We start from the raw sequence: 16,485 nt of genomic DNA on the forward strand, positions 1-16,485 counted from the left end.
CAAGCTGAAGTAGTAGGCTGAACATTAAAATATGGGAGAGAAAAAGAAAGAATAAAAGAGCTTTCTAATAGAGTTTATTTATAGAAAGTACCTTGGATTATGGTTGTGGTTTAACTTAAGTGCTCACAGAGGTTGTTTGCTTTCAGCTGTTTCTTGTGATGGTCTCAGTCGATTGGGTGGAGATTGGGAACTCATTCTACCACAGAGTGAAGGTTCTGGAAAGCCACTTTCACACACTCAAGTTGGGAAAGGACTTTTGTGAGGGAGGGAGCTGTTTCAGTGCCAGTCTTGAAAAACCAATGCTGATGCTATAAAACAACACTTGATGACCATCAAGATGTGGGAAGCAAAGTTTTCTTTCTTTCTTTCTTTCTTTCTTTCTTTCTTTCTTTCTTTCTTTCTTTCTTTCTTTCCTTTTTTTTAAACAATACCCCCAGCTTACTGGCTGTCCTAGTTGGCTTTGGTATTGTAAAATCCAGATGTTGTCAACTGATGAGGTGGCTGGAATGGAGCTTTTGGGTCATCATGAGACATCGCTAGTATTCCAGATATTCCAGCTGTTGATATTGTTGGTCTGTGACAAAGCACAAGGAACATGTAAAAGCCATAAAGTGATATGAAAAGCAATTAACATACATTTGCATTACCATTCTTTTTAGACATCTGTACACTAAGTACATTTCTATAAATGTTGTTCAGTTATACCACATATGATTTCTGTTTGTGTGAGGAATCTTGCTTTAAAGCATGTGAATGACCATGCCTTTTCACTTCATAAAGAAGTGAATAGAGTGATTTAGACAGTTTGTTTCACTTTTTTTTTCTATGAGTACTGGCCATGATGAATTGAACTTGATTACTACAAACAGTTATTTTCTTCTAAAAATGTTTGTCAGCTTATGTGGATGCTTTAATTGGATCTTTTATAGGTTGCTCAAGAAGGCAGAAAGGCAAGTGTGTGCCTTTGGAGTATGAATCGTGTTCTCCAGAACACCACTTCACCTTTGAGACAACCCCTAAACATGTTTTCTTCGCTCTTGTGCAGTCATATGGTACTCTGTGCACTCACTGACTCTACTTGTTAAATTGTGCACTTAAAGCAAATGCAGTATCACAAGGCAGACACTTACTTGGACCTCAAACTCCCCCGTACATTGACAGTGTCCTTTAGTATCAAGGGCAAACTGTGGTTCTTTCTTTGAAGACCACACAGTGCCACAACTGTGCAGCAGCAAAAATGAAACCTTGCCTAAAGATTGTGCATATCTTGGTTTTAAATTTGCTCAGCTTGCTCAGTTACGGACTAGAGATCTGGTCTACTATGCACTACTTCAAACAAATACTCTTTCCCTGCCTCAGCGCTTCTCAACTGTGGGATTAAATGCAAGAACATTGGACTCAGAGTAGCTCAGTGAAGCTCAGGGCTCTAGCTGTCGCCCATGTTGGTTAATCCAGGGCAATGTGACACCGCAGAGTGTCCCAATGTAATTGAGGAGTTGTTGCATTTGTGTCGTTTTGACTGGATCAGCACTGCTGTTGAAAGCATAGGTCTATTGACGGTGACATAAGCCAGCAACAGTTAATTAACTTTTTCATAAAGTAATGCTTGCAGCTGGATTAGAGGACTCTCTTCAATATAAAGTTTCTCTTATTTGTTTTAGGTCACAGAGGGATTGAGCCTGAGGAGCCTTGCAGCTATGTGACTTAAATCATAGTGGAAGATAGACACAAGCAAACTTTATCACTGGAAGCTTTTTTTTTTGACATGTTATAATTCCATTAAACAAACTTCATTCCTCTCTTTCTCAATGTCAGAAAAAAATTGCAAGCTATTACATCTGAGGGAAGGTCGAAATTTCAATTATTACAAAAGGTGCAGTGAATATTTCTCTCTTCTTGAAGAGAGGGTGGAAAGGACGAGGTACAGTAGACTTTAGCATTAATGTAACTTTTCATTCAACCATGCCAATAAGCCATATCCATACTTAATGTAACATTTAATGTCAAATGATAATCTATGTCTGTGATATCCAGTATGTCAAAATAAAAGAACAAAAATCATGCTTGAAGTTTTTAGATCCATGAGGGAGCAGAGCATGCAAATACACCCTGGCGACGGCGAAGAAGCACAGGCCACAAACAAATCATTTGCATATATTTATGATACACACTGCAGCTCATGTCCAAATGTTTGTCTTACTCTGCACATACATTTTAATACGGTTTCAGGCCCTGGATTCTATTTTGTACTTGTCTTTTGTTCTTACATTTTTTGTAATTATTTTGCATTATTAATATTTTAGCTATATTGTTAAAAATGTTTCTGACAAAAAAATGGTTAGTTTGTATATTTCTTAAAGGTCCAAGAAAATTTATCCAAAATAAGATAACACAAAAACACAGCATTGCACACAGACTGAAGTGCGGTCTGGAGTATTTTATGTGAGTGGCACGACAGATTTTCACTGTGACCTCGATCCACTCCATGTTTTCCAGTTACACTCCCTAAGAGTAACCCTGGTTTGAGTGATCATTAGGCAACAGAAAAAAATGCTAAAGATTTAACTTTTAACTACCCACACCTCTTCAATATAGGACAAAAATTCACATCTCCACTTTCATTGCAGGACAGAAAAAACGACTCCTCACTCCAGGCAAATCCGTTTCCTCTCAGCACCGCACACACTGAACAGTGACAAGTGAACTGATAGAAACAATGAAACATCCCAGTGCTGCATCCGAAACTGAAGGCAGTTGCCTGGCTGTCCAGTCATTCACTTCCCAGGTAGTGTTTTGTGTATAAAGGCATCGCTTACGGAAAATGGTTTCAGACAGGCTTCCAAAGCACCTCGTAATAGTCAAAAACAAGTGAGCTGTAGAGAAACCCAAGGTAACATTTAATAGGTACAGGACTTTTCAATGTATATGGCAGGTATAGATACTGTATATACACACACATAGGCTATGTATTCACATATACAGAACACATAAATACACTCTCAGAAATAAAGGTACAATGTGTACTTGGAGGTACTTGGAGTCTTATAACCAGTTAAATGATTTACTTTATTTCTTAATTTACTTCATTTTTTGAAAAATGTAAGTTCGACCCACATCTCAAGAACATAGAATCATCTTGACGAGGTTTTAATTTAGTCCCTCTCTGCACGCTTTGGCCCCTCGGTGGTCCCCTAGAACCCTAGAATCGCCGAGGCACCTTGGATACGCTGAATGACATCGGCACCTCCCCTCAGTGCAACGTTTCCCCGATGAGCGAAGCTCCTGTAGCACACTAACAGAGACTTGTCCATTTTGTCAGCCACTTTCACTAGAGACAATAAGTTGCGCGTAACCACTGTTTTCCCAGAGTTTGTGGGGACTGAGGCTCCCGAGGCATGCTTCACGGATGGCCGACAGTGTTGTGGTCCCTTTGTGAGTCTCTCCACAGTGCTCTCCCCTGGCTGAGGTTTGCTGCAGCTGTGGCTTCTCAATAGGGCTTATTGTAGACGCGCGGAGTGTGTGCGAGCAGCGCAGTGATAGAGCGGAACAGAGGGAAAGACGCCTGTAGTGCAGGGATGCTCCTGAATATGTTTCCTTCACTCACTCGGAAAGAGCGCGTCTAGAGCGGCTGCGACGTGACGGAATCCTTCTGCATTTTCACAAGAACGTTCACAATTTATAAACACGCGAAGGACCAGGAAGAAAAGGTGAGTCTGATTTATGCAGTGTTTATTGAGGTGCAATACCGTACGGACTGAGGGTAGGCTATTTGCGCTGCACGTTTACATTAGGAAGCTACAAAACCACACTAAAGCAATCTAAGAGTTGAGAAATGGCAATAGTCTAATGTGATATTATTTTTTATGTATTTTCAGAAATTATGTTTTTAACATAGCGTAGCCTACTTGCGTTAAAGTATGACAATATACAAGTGAAATTTAAATATGGAATAAAATAAAAGTAATAGCATTTAATATAAAGTTAATACATATATTCACTGGCTATGCACTTTCAGATATTGTCGAACTGTGTGGTCAGCATTAAGATTTTTTTTGGAGCCGCTCTGAAAGTTTCTCTCACTGCCTGTGATGTTTTAATATTCAGCGCTTTTCCCTCAGGAGCATCTGTGATGTTCAAAAGTTAAGGTCTGCCAGTCAGCATATTAATCGAGTCGCTACGAAGTACAATTTCTCAGTCCTAAGAGCAATACTTGGGATCTTGCCAGGGACTCGCATTTGTGATGCAAATACTGTCGTCTGTAGTGTGACTGTGAAAGACTTTTTGATGTGAAAATACCTCAGTGAGAGTTAGAGGTTTTTGTTTTTATTTTTGTGTGTGTAGTAGAGTTATACCAAAACAAGGGAGGATATCACAAGTACAGAGGTGCAGATTTTCCTCACATCTCCGTATCGATATCAAATTCCTCCCTGTCAGGACGCCACTGCAATGCCAACAACAAGCACCGAGGCTCGAAGTAGAAACTTCGCTTGCAGTGAGCCGCTAGGTGGCGCTTTGAGTAAACCGTGAGAGCCAAATTGATGTGGCTCACATCAAAAAATGAATTGTGGTTTTAGGTGTGTGTGTGTTTCATTTGTAGAATATGTTTAGTTCTTGTGTTGTTGCTTTGTTATTTCCCGATTTAACATCTGGTTGGAATCTATATGCACTTCAGTTTGTGCCTATGCAAAAACAAGGTTGTTTTCAGGGAGGGGTGACCAAGAATGTTGTCCTGTAATATAGAGGTCCTAGTAAGATTTTATATTTTGAAGACTATGGCTGACTTGTTTGTTGGGCCCCAGGGAAAGATATGAAAATGGGACCCACTGTTATAAAAATAATAATTTTAGATATGAGATTGATGCAGTTTTGCTAAGTCATGCTCTACACGAAAAAAAAAAAGTGTATAATTTTCATTAAGAAACTGCTAGTAAATTTCACAATTAATTATAAAGAAACAACGAGTAAAACATTTAATTTTGAAGTAGAAAGAGTAAAAGAGTATTTATTGTAAAATGTATATATATATATATATATATATATATATATATATATATATATATATATATATATATATATATATTCTGGATAAGATGTATAGTATGTCTGTGTTGGAAATGTATAATATGCAGATTTTTTGTGCATAAACAAAGAACTTATTGCAAAAAATAAATAAATAAAATTATGAATTTTTTTTTTGATGAAGCATGTAATGAGTGTAAAATAGCATTAAATAGTCTTTTAATGTATTATAAATGTTTTCTTTATTATAATTTTTCATCTTTCATGCTCATAAGCAGTCATATCCAGCCCAGATCCTTGCATAATCTTGTCGTAGTCACCCTCAAGAGTCTGCACAGCGAAGGGCAGCCATAATAAGAAGGCCATATGCTACCAGTCCGCACTGTGCTGTGTTTGATGTCCAGATGCCAGGAGCCTAGCTTTGCTCTGTGTTGGAGCATACTGTCTCTGGTGAGTGCCACAATTGCTCTTGCACTGCAGGGGGGCTCTGACTAAAGAGTGTTTTGAGATGGGTTTTTGGAGCTGAATCTCTGGCTGTGGCTGTGGGCGCTCTCTCACAGGGCGGTCTGCGATGAAGCCTCAGCTCCTCTTGTCAGATGGCATGGGGGGCTAATGAGGCTTCATCATCCTGTCCCAGACCATTTGGGCGATCTGTGTTGAACACAAAGTCCGGGGCCTCAGCCAAGCCCGACAGCGAGCACATTCGGGCGGGGAATAATGTTAGTGGGGGGCTGGAAATAGAAGACGAACAAATATAGTACACTGATAGCATGGCATATAGTTACCATGTAATTTACAGGAAATCAGTTTTTAGACATGATTCATTGTTTGATTATTCTAAAATAATTGGTGAAAAGTCGAATGAAACTATAAAGGGTTTGTGAAGGATCCCGATGTAAAACACAAACAGATTTGAATGTTTAACAGTCGAGTCACATTTTAATATAGTGCAAATACAGATTGTTTCAAAGCAGCTTCACAGTAATAAACAGGACAATAACAGTAGTAATATTGCAAAATTAATAAATTATGAAACAAATTCAATTTTAGCTGTAAAAGATGACGACTGACGCCACAGAAGATGATAGAGTGGAGCTGTCAGATTTCAGAAGTAAAAACTCCATTCATGTTCTCCATAGGGAAACAGATTTTGAATCATAACCTTTGAAGACAGACCTTTTGTGAGCTCCAAGGTGATAAAAGCTGGATTCCATAACTTTATTTTGGTTAAAAATGATCTGAAATCAATTATTGAGCAAGTACAGTACATAACCAGTGTTCAAAGCTATCTCCTTACCTTAGCCCGATTCACAACGGTAAGCTTGTAATAATGTTATCTAATTTGAGTGGTTTGAGTCATTCATCTTTCTTTCATTACATCACGGCTGTATACAGAAGGAGTCCTGGCTAGTAGCTTGTAGCCTCTTCTGAAATTATTAGACCTTTCATTTTACAACAGCTTATGAGGAACATTAAATTGTTTTTGAGGTTAAAAGAACAATTTATTTTGATGACATTCAAAAGATATGAAAATTAGAGATTAGACTGTAGAAAATGAAATCTCCAGACACACACTATATACACAGTCACGCAATGTTTATTAAAAATTGTGAACAAAGTATAACAGTAATAATAAATACACAATTTGAAATGATTGAGCTAACTTTGCGATTTAATCACCATTGGTAGCATGATTTCTTGAAAACCTTTTTTTCTTCAGTTGGTCAGAACAAAACTGCCAGACATGGTACTTGCTTGTTCAGATGACGTCTTCTGGTAAAACTTCTTTCTGGTAAAGACTAACTATTTGTAATTCTGAAGTACAGTGAATATCCACACTGGTGCGTTGACAGACAGCCTGGAAATACACCTCAAGACATTGAGTTCATCCGCACTAAGGAGCCGTGCCGATGCACAACCCACATAAAGAAAATAATGCACAAAATAACTGCAATTGCAGGGTTCAAACAGAGATAACGACAAAGAGGCAAAACTAAAGCATTGCAGCTTTAATCAGTGGTATATGCTTTTGTGGAAACCATCTGTTTGAACCAAATTCATGGCAAAAAAACCCTATAAATAAATAAATAAATAAATAATCTTCAAATGTATTGTTTCTATAGATATGATCAGCAACTTAAAATTTTATATATTTTTTTATATTTCTCCATTCTTTTTAATTTTATTGTCATTTGCAGTGCTTCATTGGATTGTAGTTTTTTTTTTTTTTAGTCAAATAAAAGTCTGTAATCTTATTCACCTTGTAGCTGGTAAGCTTGGTTAACAGACTCTATGGGGAAAATAAATGGGAATAATACAAACAGAACAAATGCTGCTGAAAAGACGACAGGCAGTAATGCACTCTATAGTGCATCAGTTTATCAGTTATAAATTGAGTTAAATTCAGCTGTAACTAACTCTACAGAAGGCAATATTGTCATTATACAGCTCAAGTCAGTTCAATGTAGATTCAATTCAGTTTACTAACTGTGTCGATGTTGCAAAGGATCTGAGACTGTGACATGCTGTCCTAACATTAATTTCTGAAAAATCAGATGGTATTTCTTTGTGTATTTTGTTGTAACTTCCTATGTATTTTTTCCTTATAGACTGGAACCTAAGCAATTTGGGCACATTTGAAAAATGCTTTGTCATGCAAACATGTCCTGAGATATTGCTTCAGACGCACCGCATTAAAAAAATACCAAGGCTAGTTTCCTATGTCCTTGTTTGCTGAGTTTTAATGCAAGCTTGATAAATGATCCATATCACCTTCCAGCTCTCTTTATTAGTCTGCGCTATGCTATAAGCATTCCACACTCAAAGCTCTTTTTATTTAGCAGCGGTGTCATGTAGCACTTCAGTGAAACTATTCGAGGTTGGAGATAATTGAGACATGTAGCTGATTGTTTTGCTATAACTGTGTTTTCTTGATACCCGTCAAACTTTTGTTGGATCTACTCAGTCAAATGCATAGAGATCTAATCAGTCTCTAAGTACTTGTAATTCCCCTATAAAGTGAAGCTTATGATGGAGATTACAGGCTTTAGATGAGACTTTTCCCTACTGAGGGGTCCTGGCACTGTGGTCTTCTGAAGAAAAGCGCAAGACGTTCTGTTCTCCTCCAGCAGCGCTGGTGCTTTTGAGAATACAAGAAGGGAATGGATTCCCTGAGGGATGCTTTGTGATTTACTTTTCTGTTCACCTTCAGAGCCTTAGCTTCACGTATGCTATTATTTAGCACAGTTACAGCATCTGTCATATAGCTTTAATGTCTCGGATGTGTTTAACACCTTTTATTTAAACCCTATTTTTCCATACACATTTTTTAATAATGCTAATGCTTTAACACTTTCAGTTAGCATCATTGTTTGAAGCCCTTCTGAACCTGCATTAAATATCTTAATAAATCTTATGAACATGCTGCGATAATTGCGAGGGTTCGAATTGCCATGGACTCAAAACCCAATATGGGAGTTGTTCTGTCTGTAAACCATAGGTCAGATCTCATCTTTTCTTGGACAAGGACGGATTTCCGTGGAGATTTCGATATCCTCTTCAACATCAGAATAAGCTGTTGGGGCGTGAATCCTGCTGCTGTGGTTTTGAACTGATGGAAGGACAGATTTCTCCAGAGAACGTATATGTGCTCTATCCAAATCCCTTTTGAACTATTTTTTTTTTCCAGACTTGTAAGTGTTTGACTTTAAAAGGATGTTAGAAACACCTAAAAGGCTCTCTCGGACCGAGAAGCTCCAGGGACCCCTTAGGAGAAATTTGTGCCTGGAATTTTGTCACTTCAACTTCAACAGTGCACACTTTTAAATTGTAGTTCTCCATTGCAATTTGGAGCATGAAGGTTTTTTATATACTATAACAAATCCAGTGTCACTTTACATAACACACTTTTACGGTGTGGGGAGGCTTTGTAGTTCTTAGTAGCAGCTCTTAAGCTAGAGGTTGTAGGTTCAAACCCTAGATGGGGCCATAAACGAGCCACTTCTATTGGTGCTTAACCAACCCCAGTGTGAGTTTCAGACAGTACAAAAATACCATAAGTCACATTGGGATTGGATAGTGACTGGTAAATAACTACTGCTAAAGAATCATTGATTAGCATTTTTTTTTTTTTTTTGGAACTATTAATTCTTTATTACAAAAATAAATTTTACAAATATAATTGCAAACTGTACAAATGCAGTTCCTACATACGTATACCTAATACACAAAAGCACTTCTATGATTTTTTTTTACAAATATATACTTAGAATGTTAACGTATTACTTTTGTTTAAAAAAGTCAACTCAATATATGTATAATATATTAAAATCTTTTATTTATTTATTTATTCATTCATTCTTACATTTTTTGGTATACTGAAAATGATTTATACGTGTAAACTTGCATTCAAGAAATACAGAAAATGTTATTGCATTTTACTTGATGGTTAGACGACAACGAACATTTTTCTTGAAAATGGTGTAAAGGTTTTTCAAAACTATATAAAACCAAGATGAATACAAAGTATATATGTTTGAAACTGAAAATGCTACTTTTATTTGACGTTGACCCATATGCTGTCTTGCATAAGCCAAGTATGATAATGGAGCTGCTTTTTCCTTTGTTGGAACTTGAGATGGTACATATTTGCTTTATTTCTCCAAACCTTTGCATTGGACTTCTACACTTCTCCCTCTGTCTGTTTCCCCCTCCCTTCCCGCTTCCCTTCAGCCCTAAAGATTAATGTGCTCCACTTTCAGCAGCGCTGTCAAATACCCATCCACAGAAAAGAGCCTCATGTCCGTTTTGCTCACCTGTAGCGCTCTACCTGCACCTGCATCTCGGATGGCAACCTCTGAAATGCCAAAAGTCATGTTGTCTTAATCTGGGGTTCAAATGTGTAGTGCTATTATAAAAATGACAGTAAATAAAGCCTGCATCTGACAGACTCTCTCTTTTTGCTTAGTTCTTTGACTGTTTTCGCCCTCACTGATTTTCTTCATCCTCTCCCCCAATGTCTGTTCTCACCACAGGTTTGAGAGCTTGAGCTACAATCATCGTTCATTCCTGTGGTCTTTCCCATCAATCACCGGTCAGACGGTCTGCTCTATCCCGCTACCCACGCCAGTGCTGAGGGTGGTGCACAGTTTCCCAGGAGCCACCTTATAGGCTCAAGATCTTTGGTGCCTGTTCAATACGAAGGAGTGTATTTTTTATTTTTCCTTCTTCTTTTTTTTTTTTTCCTTCATCCTTTAATCTAAATGATGCACGTAGGCTCTGCAGTGTGGACTGGACTGACTGTAATGACTATGTTGCTGTTAGCCCAGTGGGACGTGGGCTGCTGGGGGTTGACTCTGAACTCTATCCCGCTCCGCCCGGCTTCCCTCAGGCCCTTCAGAGCTAGTGTGGGTGCATCCCTTCAAAGACACAAGCGCAACTGGGTGTGGAACCAATTCTTTGTCCTGGAGGAGTACACGGGAGATGACCCTCTTTATGTTGGCAAGGTAAAGTAAAATTGCTCTGATATTTTCTATGTATCAAGTGCACAGAGATCATTTATTATGACAAAAAGGGCTGAGTGAAAAAAGGAAAACACATAAGGAGAAAGATATTAGTTAATTTTCAAAAACATAACTCAAAAATCATGCTTTTTTTAATTAATATAAATCAAGCTGCAGTTGGGTTGTTTTGATTAAATAATAATCTAAAGAAATACAGCTAACTAATACAATAAAGCACAATAAAAACACGATAACACAATAAAAAAGATGATTTAAGAAAATGGTCTGTTTTTGCAAATAAACCCTTCATATAAATGTAGGAATTATCAAAATGCTGAGAAATACATGAAAACATTGAGTTAAGTTCAACTCAGTATTATAATACTGTAATATTTTTCATCATTTTGATGATGTTTGTTGATATATATCTCACCCAGACCTAATGACATACATTTTCTGTACTAAAACCTTGGCTTCCTGTGCTTGTTGTCATGATCTGGTGTTAGATCCTGCTTAACATCTGATCAAAAGTGGTCAGATAAGTCACGCTGCAGTTGATACTAAAACAAACTACCATTCAAAATATTGTTTCATGTTTTTGAAAGAAAACTTTATCTTATGCTCACCAAGGCTGCATTTATTTGATACAAAAATACAGTAAAACAGCATATATTGTGAAATATTATTATAATTTCAAATATATTTCCTGTTTTATAATATTTTAAGATGCAATTTATTTCTGTGATGGCCAAGATTAATTTTCAGCAGCCATTTCTCTAGTCTTCAGAGTCACACGATTCTTTAGAAATCATTCTAATGCTGATTTTGTGCTCAAAAGCATTTCTTATTATTGTCATTCTTGAAAACAGTTGTGCTACCTTATATTTTTGTGGGAACCATGAGGAATTTCTTTGATAAATATTAATTCCAATTTTTTTTTTAAATGTCTTCACTGTCACTTTTGATCAACATAATCCATTCTTCCCTACACTTTTGAATGGTGGTGTTCATCTCATTTTACCACTTTTGGTCAGATATTGTGTGGTCAAATTTTCGATCACATTGAAATGGAGTCTTAAAAATGTTTGCACTTTAATTTACCACTGTCCCGTTCAAGCAAATCACCTAAAATGAATCTTAATACCAGTTGTAAACGGGGTCTTAGATCTCATCCAGTGGTTGCCTGTTAACTGAGCTGACATGTTTATTTAGATAATGTACTTCGGGTGCCCAGAAGCCACTAGAGCTGTCCAGTCGCTCAGACTTATTTCTCTAAAGTATCTGGCAAAGTCATGAACTGAACTGATGTTTTGAAATAGTGTTGTATCAGCCAATTAGAAAGTGTTGCTTTTCATTAATGCCAAGTGAATCACAAAAATTGCCTGAATATTTCCTACATGTAAATATTTGAATCTGTAATATACGATAATATAACATTACTCTTTGGGTATTTTAAAAGCTTTGTCTGATATTTATTTTCAGACACTTCAAATTAAAGCACAGGAGAATGCAGGTTGACGTATGCTGTCCAATCAATCTGGGCTTTTAAAGTGTTTTAGCCATCAGTTCTTCTCACATTAATGCCAGTGTGAAATTAACATGTAGATTGATGCTTTGATCAGAACTGTTTGGCATGTGGATCATGTGTTTAATGAATATCACAAGTAGTGTCTGATCAGACCTCTTTGATACAATGTGGATATTATAGTCATACTTTGAGCTACAGTAAATGAGCCACACAAAGAGGAAAAAAAACATTGTCACAATAGGAAGCATCTTTTCTTTTATGTATTGGCTCCAGTCTGCTAGCAATGTGATTGCTTCATACGCACAGGCTTGTAAGTAGTTAGCTCTATGCTAAACGCAAAGACAGCCAAACACTTTCCTGTTTTAAAGATAATGAGCCAAATACTCCAGCATGCCACCTGCTCTACTATCCTTGGCTTTTACAATACATTATCTCTTAGCCACTACATCACACACACACACACACCCACACAAACCTCTAACATCACACACTCAAACCCTGACAGCCAGGTTGAACCTTATTAGATTTTGGCTCATCTCCAATTCACTCTAGCCGGAGGGATCCGGGCAAAAGAGAAGTGACTGAACACAAATGTTTCCCCCGCACTGAATGATGATCAGCAGAGTAATGTACAATATGAGGTGGCCTATCTCTCTATCTTCCCATAGAAAAGAGAATCTCCAAATTATATCTCTTATAGCTCTCAGATATTTCTCCTGGACTATAAAGATATTTTTTTTTCTCAGATTAATTTTGGAGAAAAAAGCCTTAATTTTATAGTTTTAAACTCTTGTTATATGTCAACATTTGACAGATTTGTGACTTCCTTTAATTCCTTTTATTTTTAGGAATTCTAGGAGAAACATCCAAAACAAATTTCATTGGGCAAAACATCTTGGTTACATATTGTTACCCTCGTTCCCTGAAGCAGGGATCGGAGACATCTCATCGTTACCAACAAATTGGGAATCTCGCCAGAGTGACCAATCCACTTAAAATGTAAACTAAACAAGCCAATCACATTGGCATGCGATTATTGCATCCAGCTGCCACTGATCACAGAATGAGTATAAGTAGGCAGCACATAATCACTGAGGAGCTGAGGTGGTGACCTGGCTGCTCAGCGGAGGTACAGCAGCCGTGGTGACAGGACGTGATGTCTCCGTTCCCTCCTTCAGGGAATGAGGGTTCCAATATGTAACTGAGACATTTAATCGGTCACTCTCTTCGTCACGTCAGTGACCAACAAATTGGGAATCCCTACCAAAGTGCAATGGATATTGCTCCTTTCAGTGTCCTGTGTGAGCTACCAGGGCGAACTGAATCGGATAGCCAAGTCTGATGGTTTGAAGGGGCCAGCAAAATGGGTTAGACCGTACTAGCCATGCTTCCAGATACCATGGAAGTGGGACCAGCGGAGCCACCGATGCACCCAGAGTGGGGCAGCGAGGTGGAACTCAAGGACCTGGATTGGGCCGGTCCTGGCACCAGCACGTAAGTCTGAGCATGTGGGGCTATGCTTACCTGTTTCCAAGGTTGAGCAGAGGTTACATACGTAGGGCATTTGGTAACACTCTCGAACCAACCTCTGCTGCCTGCTGGCGACAGCAGGACGAGTGTGATCCATTTGTGGAGGGAGTGGTGTGTTTACCATCTCCCGAAGAGAGACCCTGTCCATCTCAGGGTCTCTTGCTCTTGCACATACCACCAGGTGTGGCAGGGGCCGAGACGGGAGGGGAGAATGCCCTGTGACTGGCTCCACGGCGCTGCTTAGCTGGAGGCTGCTGCAGCTTTGGCACAGGGGCAGCTGCAGGGGTATGCCCTTTGCAATGAGCAGGCTGAGGTGCTGGGACGGGTGGAGGTTGCAGCTGCCCGCTGGGTCAGGATGTATCGGATTGTCTCAGTCTGCTTCTGTGCAGCCAAGAACTGCTGGGCAAAGCTCTCAACTGTGTCGCCGAAGAGGCTGGTTTGGGACACAGGGGAATTAAGGAACCAAACTTTGCCCCACCAGGTGCATCGCTACAGACTGCTCCACCACTAGGATCTCTGTATACCTCTTGGCTGCTCCACCATCGAGGGTGGTGAGGGAGGAAGAACTACTAGGTCAGTTTCTGGGAGTAAATCAGCTCATTGTGCTCTTCCGTTGAAGAATGGCACCAGAGTGGGGTGCTGAGAACCAGCGTGGGCCACCCCGAGAAACTAGTCACCCAACTTCAAGGGCTCAGGACACAGTGGAGGTTTCTACTAAAGCATACCTGTCTTTTCAGGATCCAATTCGGGCCTTGCTACTGTCTTGAAGGTGGGCAGCACAGCTGAAAGTTCCTCTCCAGAGAGCTCAGGCTTGCCCTCCAATCCAGCATTCGACATCCGATCGTTGTGAGAAGCCCCAAAGGATACTGATGGTACATTCTTTGTGGAGGGCCCAGCACGTTCCTTAGGGAGCTTGGCTGGCTGCAAAGTGCAAAAGGAGTGGCGGTCCCTGGGAGGTTGGTTCCTTGGAGGGATTGCCGCCACTGTGATCCTCAAACCATCCGAGCTACTGCCAGAAGTAGTTCTCACCTGACGTCTGCCAGGAAAAGAACTAGATTGTGGCAGAGGCAGAGGCAATGGAACTCCAACCCTTTTGAGGTAGTGGAGCTTGGTCTGCAACTCAGAGATGGTCATTTCCCCACAATGAGAACACAACTTCAACGTGCGTAATGCCCAGGCAGCAGTCATGACCATCACCCGGTACCAGGTAATGACCATATCCAGAGACGCGTTGGTGAAATGCCATCTTTAAAAAGACGTTTACCTGTGAATGCTCTTTTAAGATTGCTCTTTTAGTTGTGTCGAAGCACACAGGGGAGATGGCCACCACAACACTACAGGGGGTAGTGCAGCCTGTAGTTTGCACCCAGTCAACGAAGGTCGACCAACCGGCTGTTGCGCCACACACCCACACAGAGAAGGTCCTTTGAGAGCAATGACTCATTCGACACACAAGAAGACTAGGCAGGAACAGAACGATAACACTACTTTGTTATTCCATAGCAAAAAGCTGATTGTGTGCTGCACCGGCTGCCTATTTATACTCATGCTGTGATTAGCAGCAGCTGGATGCAATAATCGCATGCCAATATGCATTGGCTCGTTTAGTTTAGTGAATTGGTTTCTCTGGTAAGATTAACAATTTGTTGGCCACTGACATGACGTTGTGAATGATTGACTGAAAGGGAACTGAGAACTCCATTAAGAGCAACCTCTGAGCAATAACATTTTCCTCTTGGTTTCTCTTTTAAATTTCATTATCTTTTGTGTCTCAAGTTCTGAATGTATTCTGTATGATGGTCATTGGTTGACTGCTTGTTCTCCTATTTTGGCTTTTATGTAGACATCAATCCTTTGATCACTAGTGAGGATGAAAGATGGCCTTATTCATCAGGATAAGGGTAACATAATACGGACATAAAAGACAGAGTCCTCACAAACAACTTACCATGAGATCTTATTGACCATTTTCACATTCTCTTTCTTTTTATGCCTATGCCCCTTTTCATGGTATTAACAGCAAAACAATAAAGATATGAGCAGTGGTTGACCAAGATGGGTTTCTTCGTGACTGATGCTGATATCCAGGGTGCAGGAAAGCTGATATGTTGATTTATATTTACATATTTAGGGCCCTATCTTGCACCCAGCGCAATTGACTTTGTACACGACGCATGTGTCATTCCTATTTTGCACCCGCGCAAAGCGCGCTTTTCCCTCCACAAAAGCACGTCGCTAAACTAGTGAATGAACTTGCGCTCCCTGGGCAGTTCAGCGCAAAAAAGGAGGCGTGTTCCCGGGCAAACAATCCCTGGTGCTATTTTGCTGTTCCATTAAACAATTGCGCCACTGACCAGAAAAAACCTAGTGTAAAGTCAGTGGCGCGTTGCGCGTTGTTCATTATGCTATTTTAAGGGTGCATGCTTGACCATAATGTATAGCGTGCACAACGCGCATACACTTTGCTCATGTAATCTACACAGATGCAACAGTTATTTTTGCAAATCATAAATTGTTACACTAAAAAAATATTAACACATGTGATGGTAATCATTGTGGTGTGCCACGAAGATGTGAAAAAATAGGCATAAATCTAGCTTACAAATTATTCAGGCTAATTATTCTCCCATCCCCATACAACACAACTTCTCTGTCTTTCACTGCTCTTACAAGAACATCAGTCTCCTCGGCTGTGAACCGCTCCTGGCGTGCGCCTGGTAAATACGCCATAATAATATCAATCCATAATGGAACTTGCGCACCTGCTTTTAAAGGGAATGTTGGATGATGCTCTGATTGGTTTATTTCACGTTATGCCCAAACCACACCTATGAATAATGAAGCTACTTTAGACCAACCCATTTTAGATTTGCGCCGGGCGCAAGGGCCATTTATCCCGCCGGGAAA

The 16,485-nt window shown here is 39.6% G+C and overlaps 1 protein-coding gene across 2 annotated transcripts in view; it reads left to right on the forward strand.

Annotated features, from left to right (window-relative positions):
• The first annotated feature begins 3,295 nt into the window (after positions 1–3,295).
• Positions 3,296–16,485, forward strand: part of cdh7a (cadherin 7a) — a 56,337-nt gene continuing 43,147 nt past the window's right edge. Inside the window, exons 1-2 of one of the 2 annotated variants that reach the window (XM_052549715.1) lie at positions 3,296–3,707; positions 10,053–10,523. In XM_052549715.1, coding sequence (XP_052405675.1) covers positions 10,281–10,523 — 243 coding nt within the window. In that variant the 5' untranslated portion in view covers positions 3,296–3,707; positions 10,053–10,280. Of the gene's footprint in view, positions 3,708–5,309; positions 5,470–10,052; positions 10,524–16,485 lie in introns of those variants that run through there. The other variant, XM_052549716.1, reaches the window with a different exon arrangement.

This window comes from Carassius gibelio, chromosome B2 (genome assembly GCF_023724105.1).
Source record: "Carassius gibelio isolate Cgi1373 ecotype wild population from Czech Republic chromosome B2, carGib1.2-hapl.c, whole genome shotgun sequence".
NCBI lineage: Eukaryota > Metazoa > Chordata > Actinopteri > Cypriniformes > Cyprinidae > Carassius > Carassius gibelio.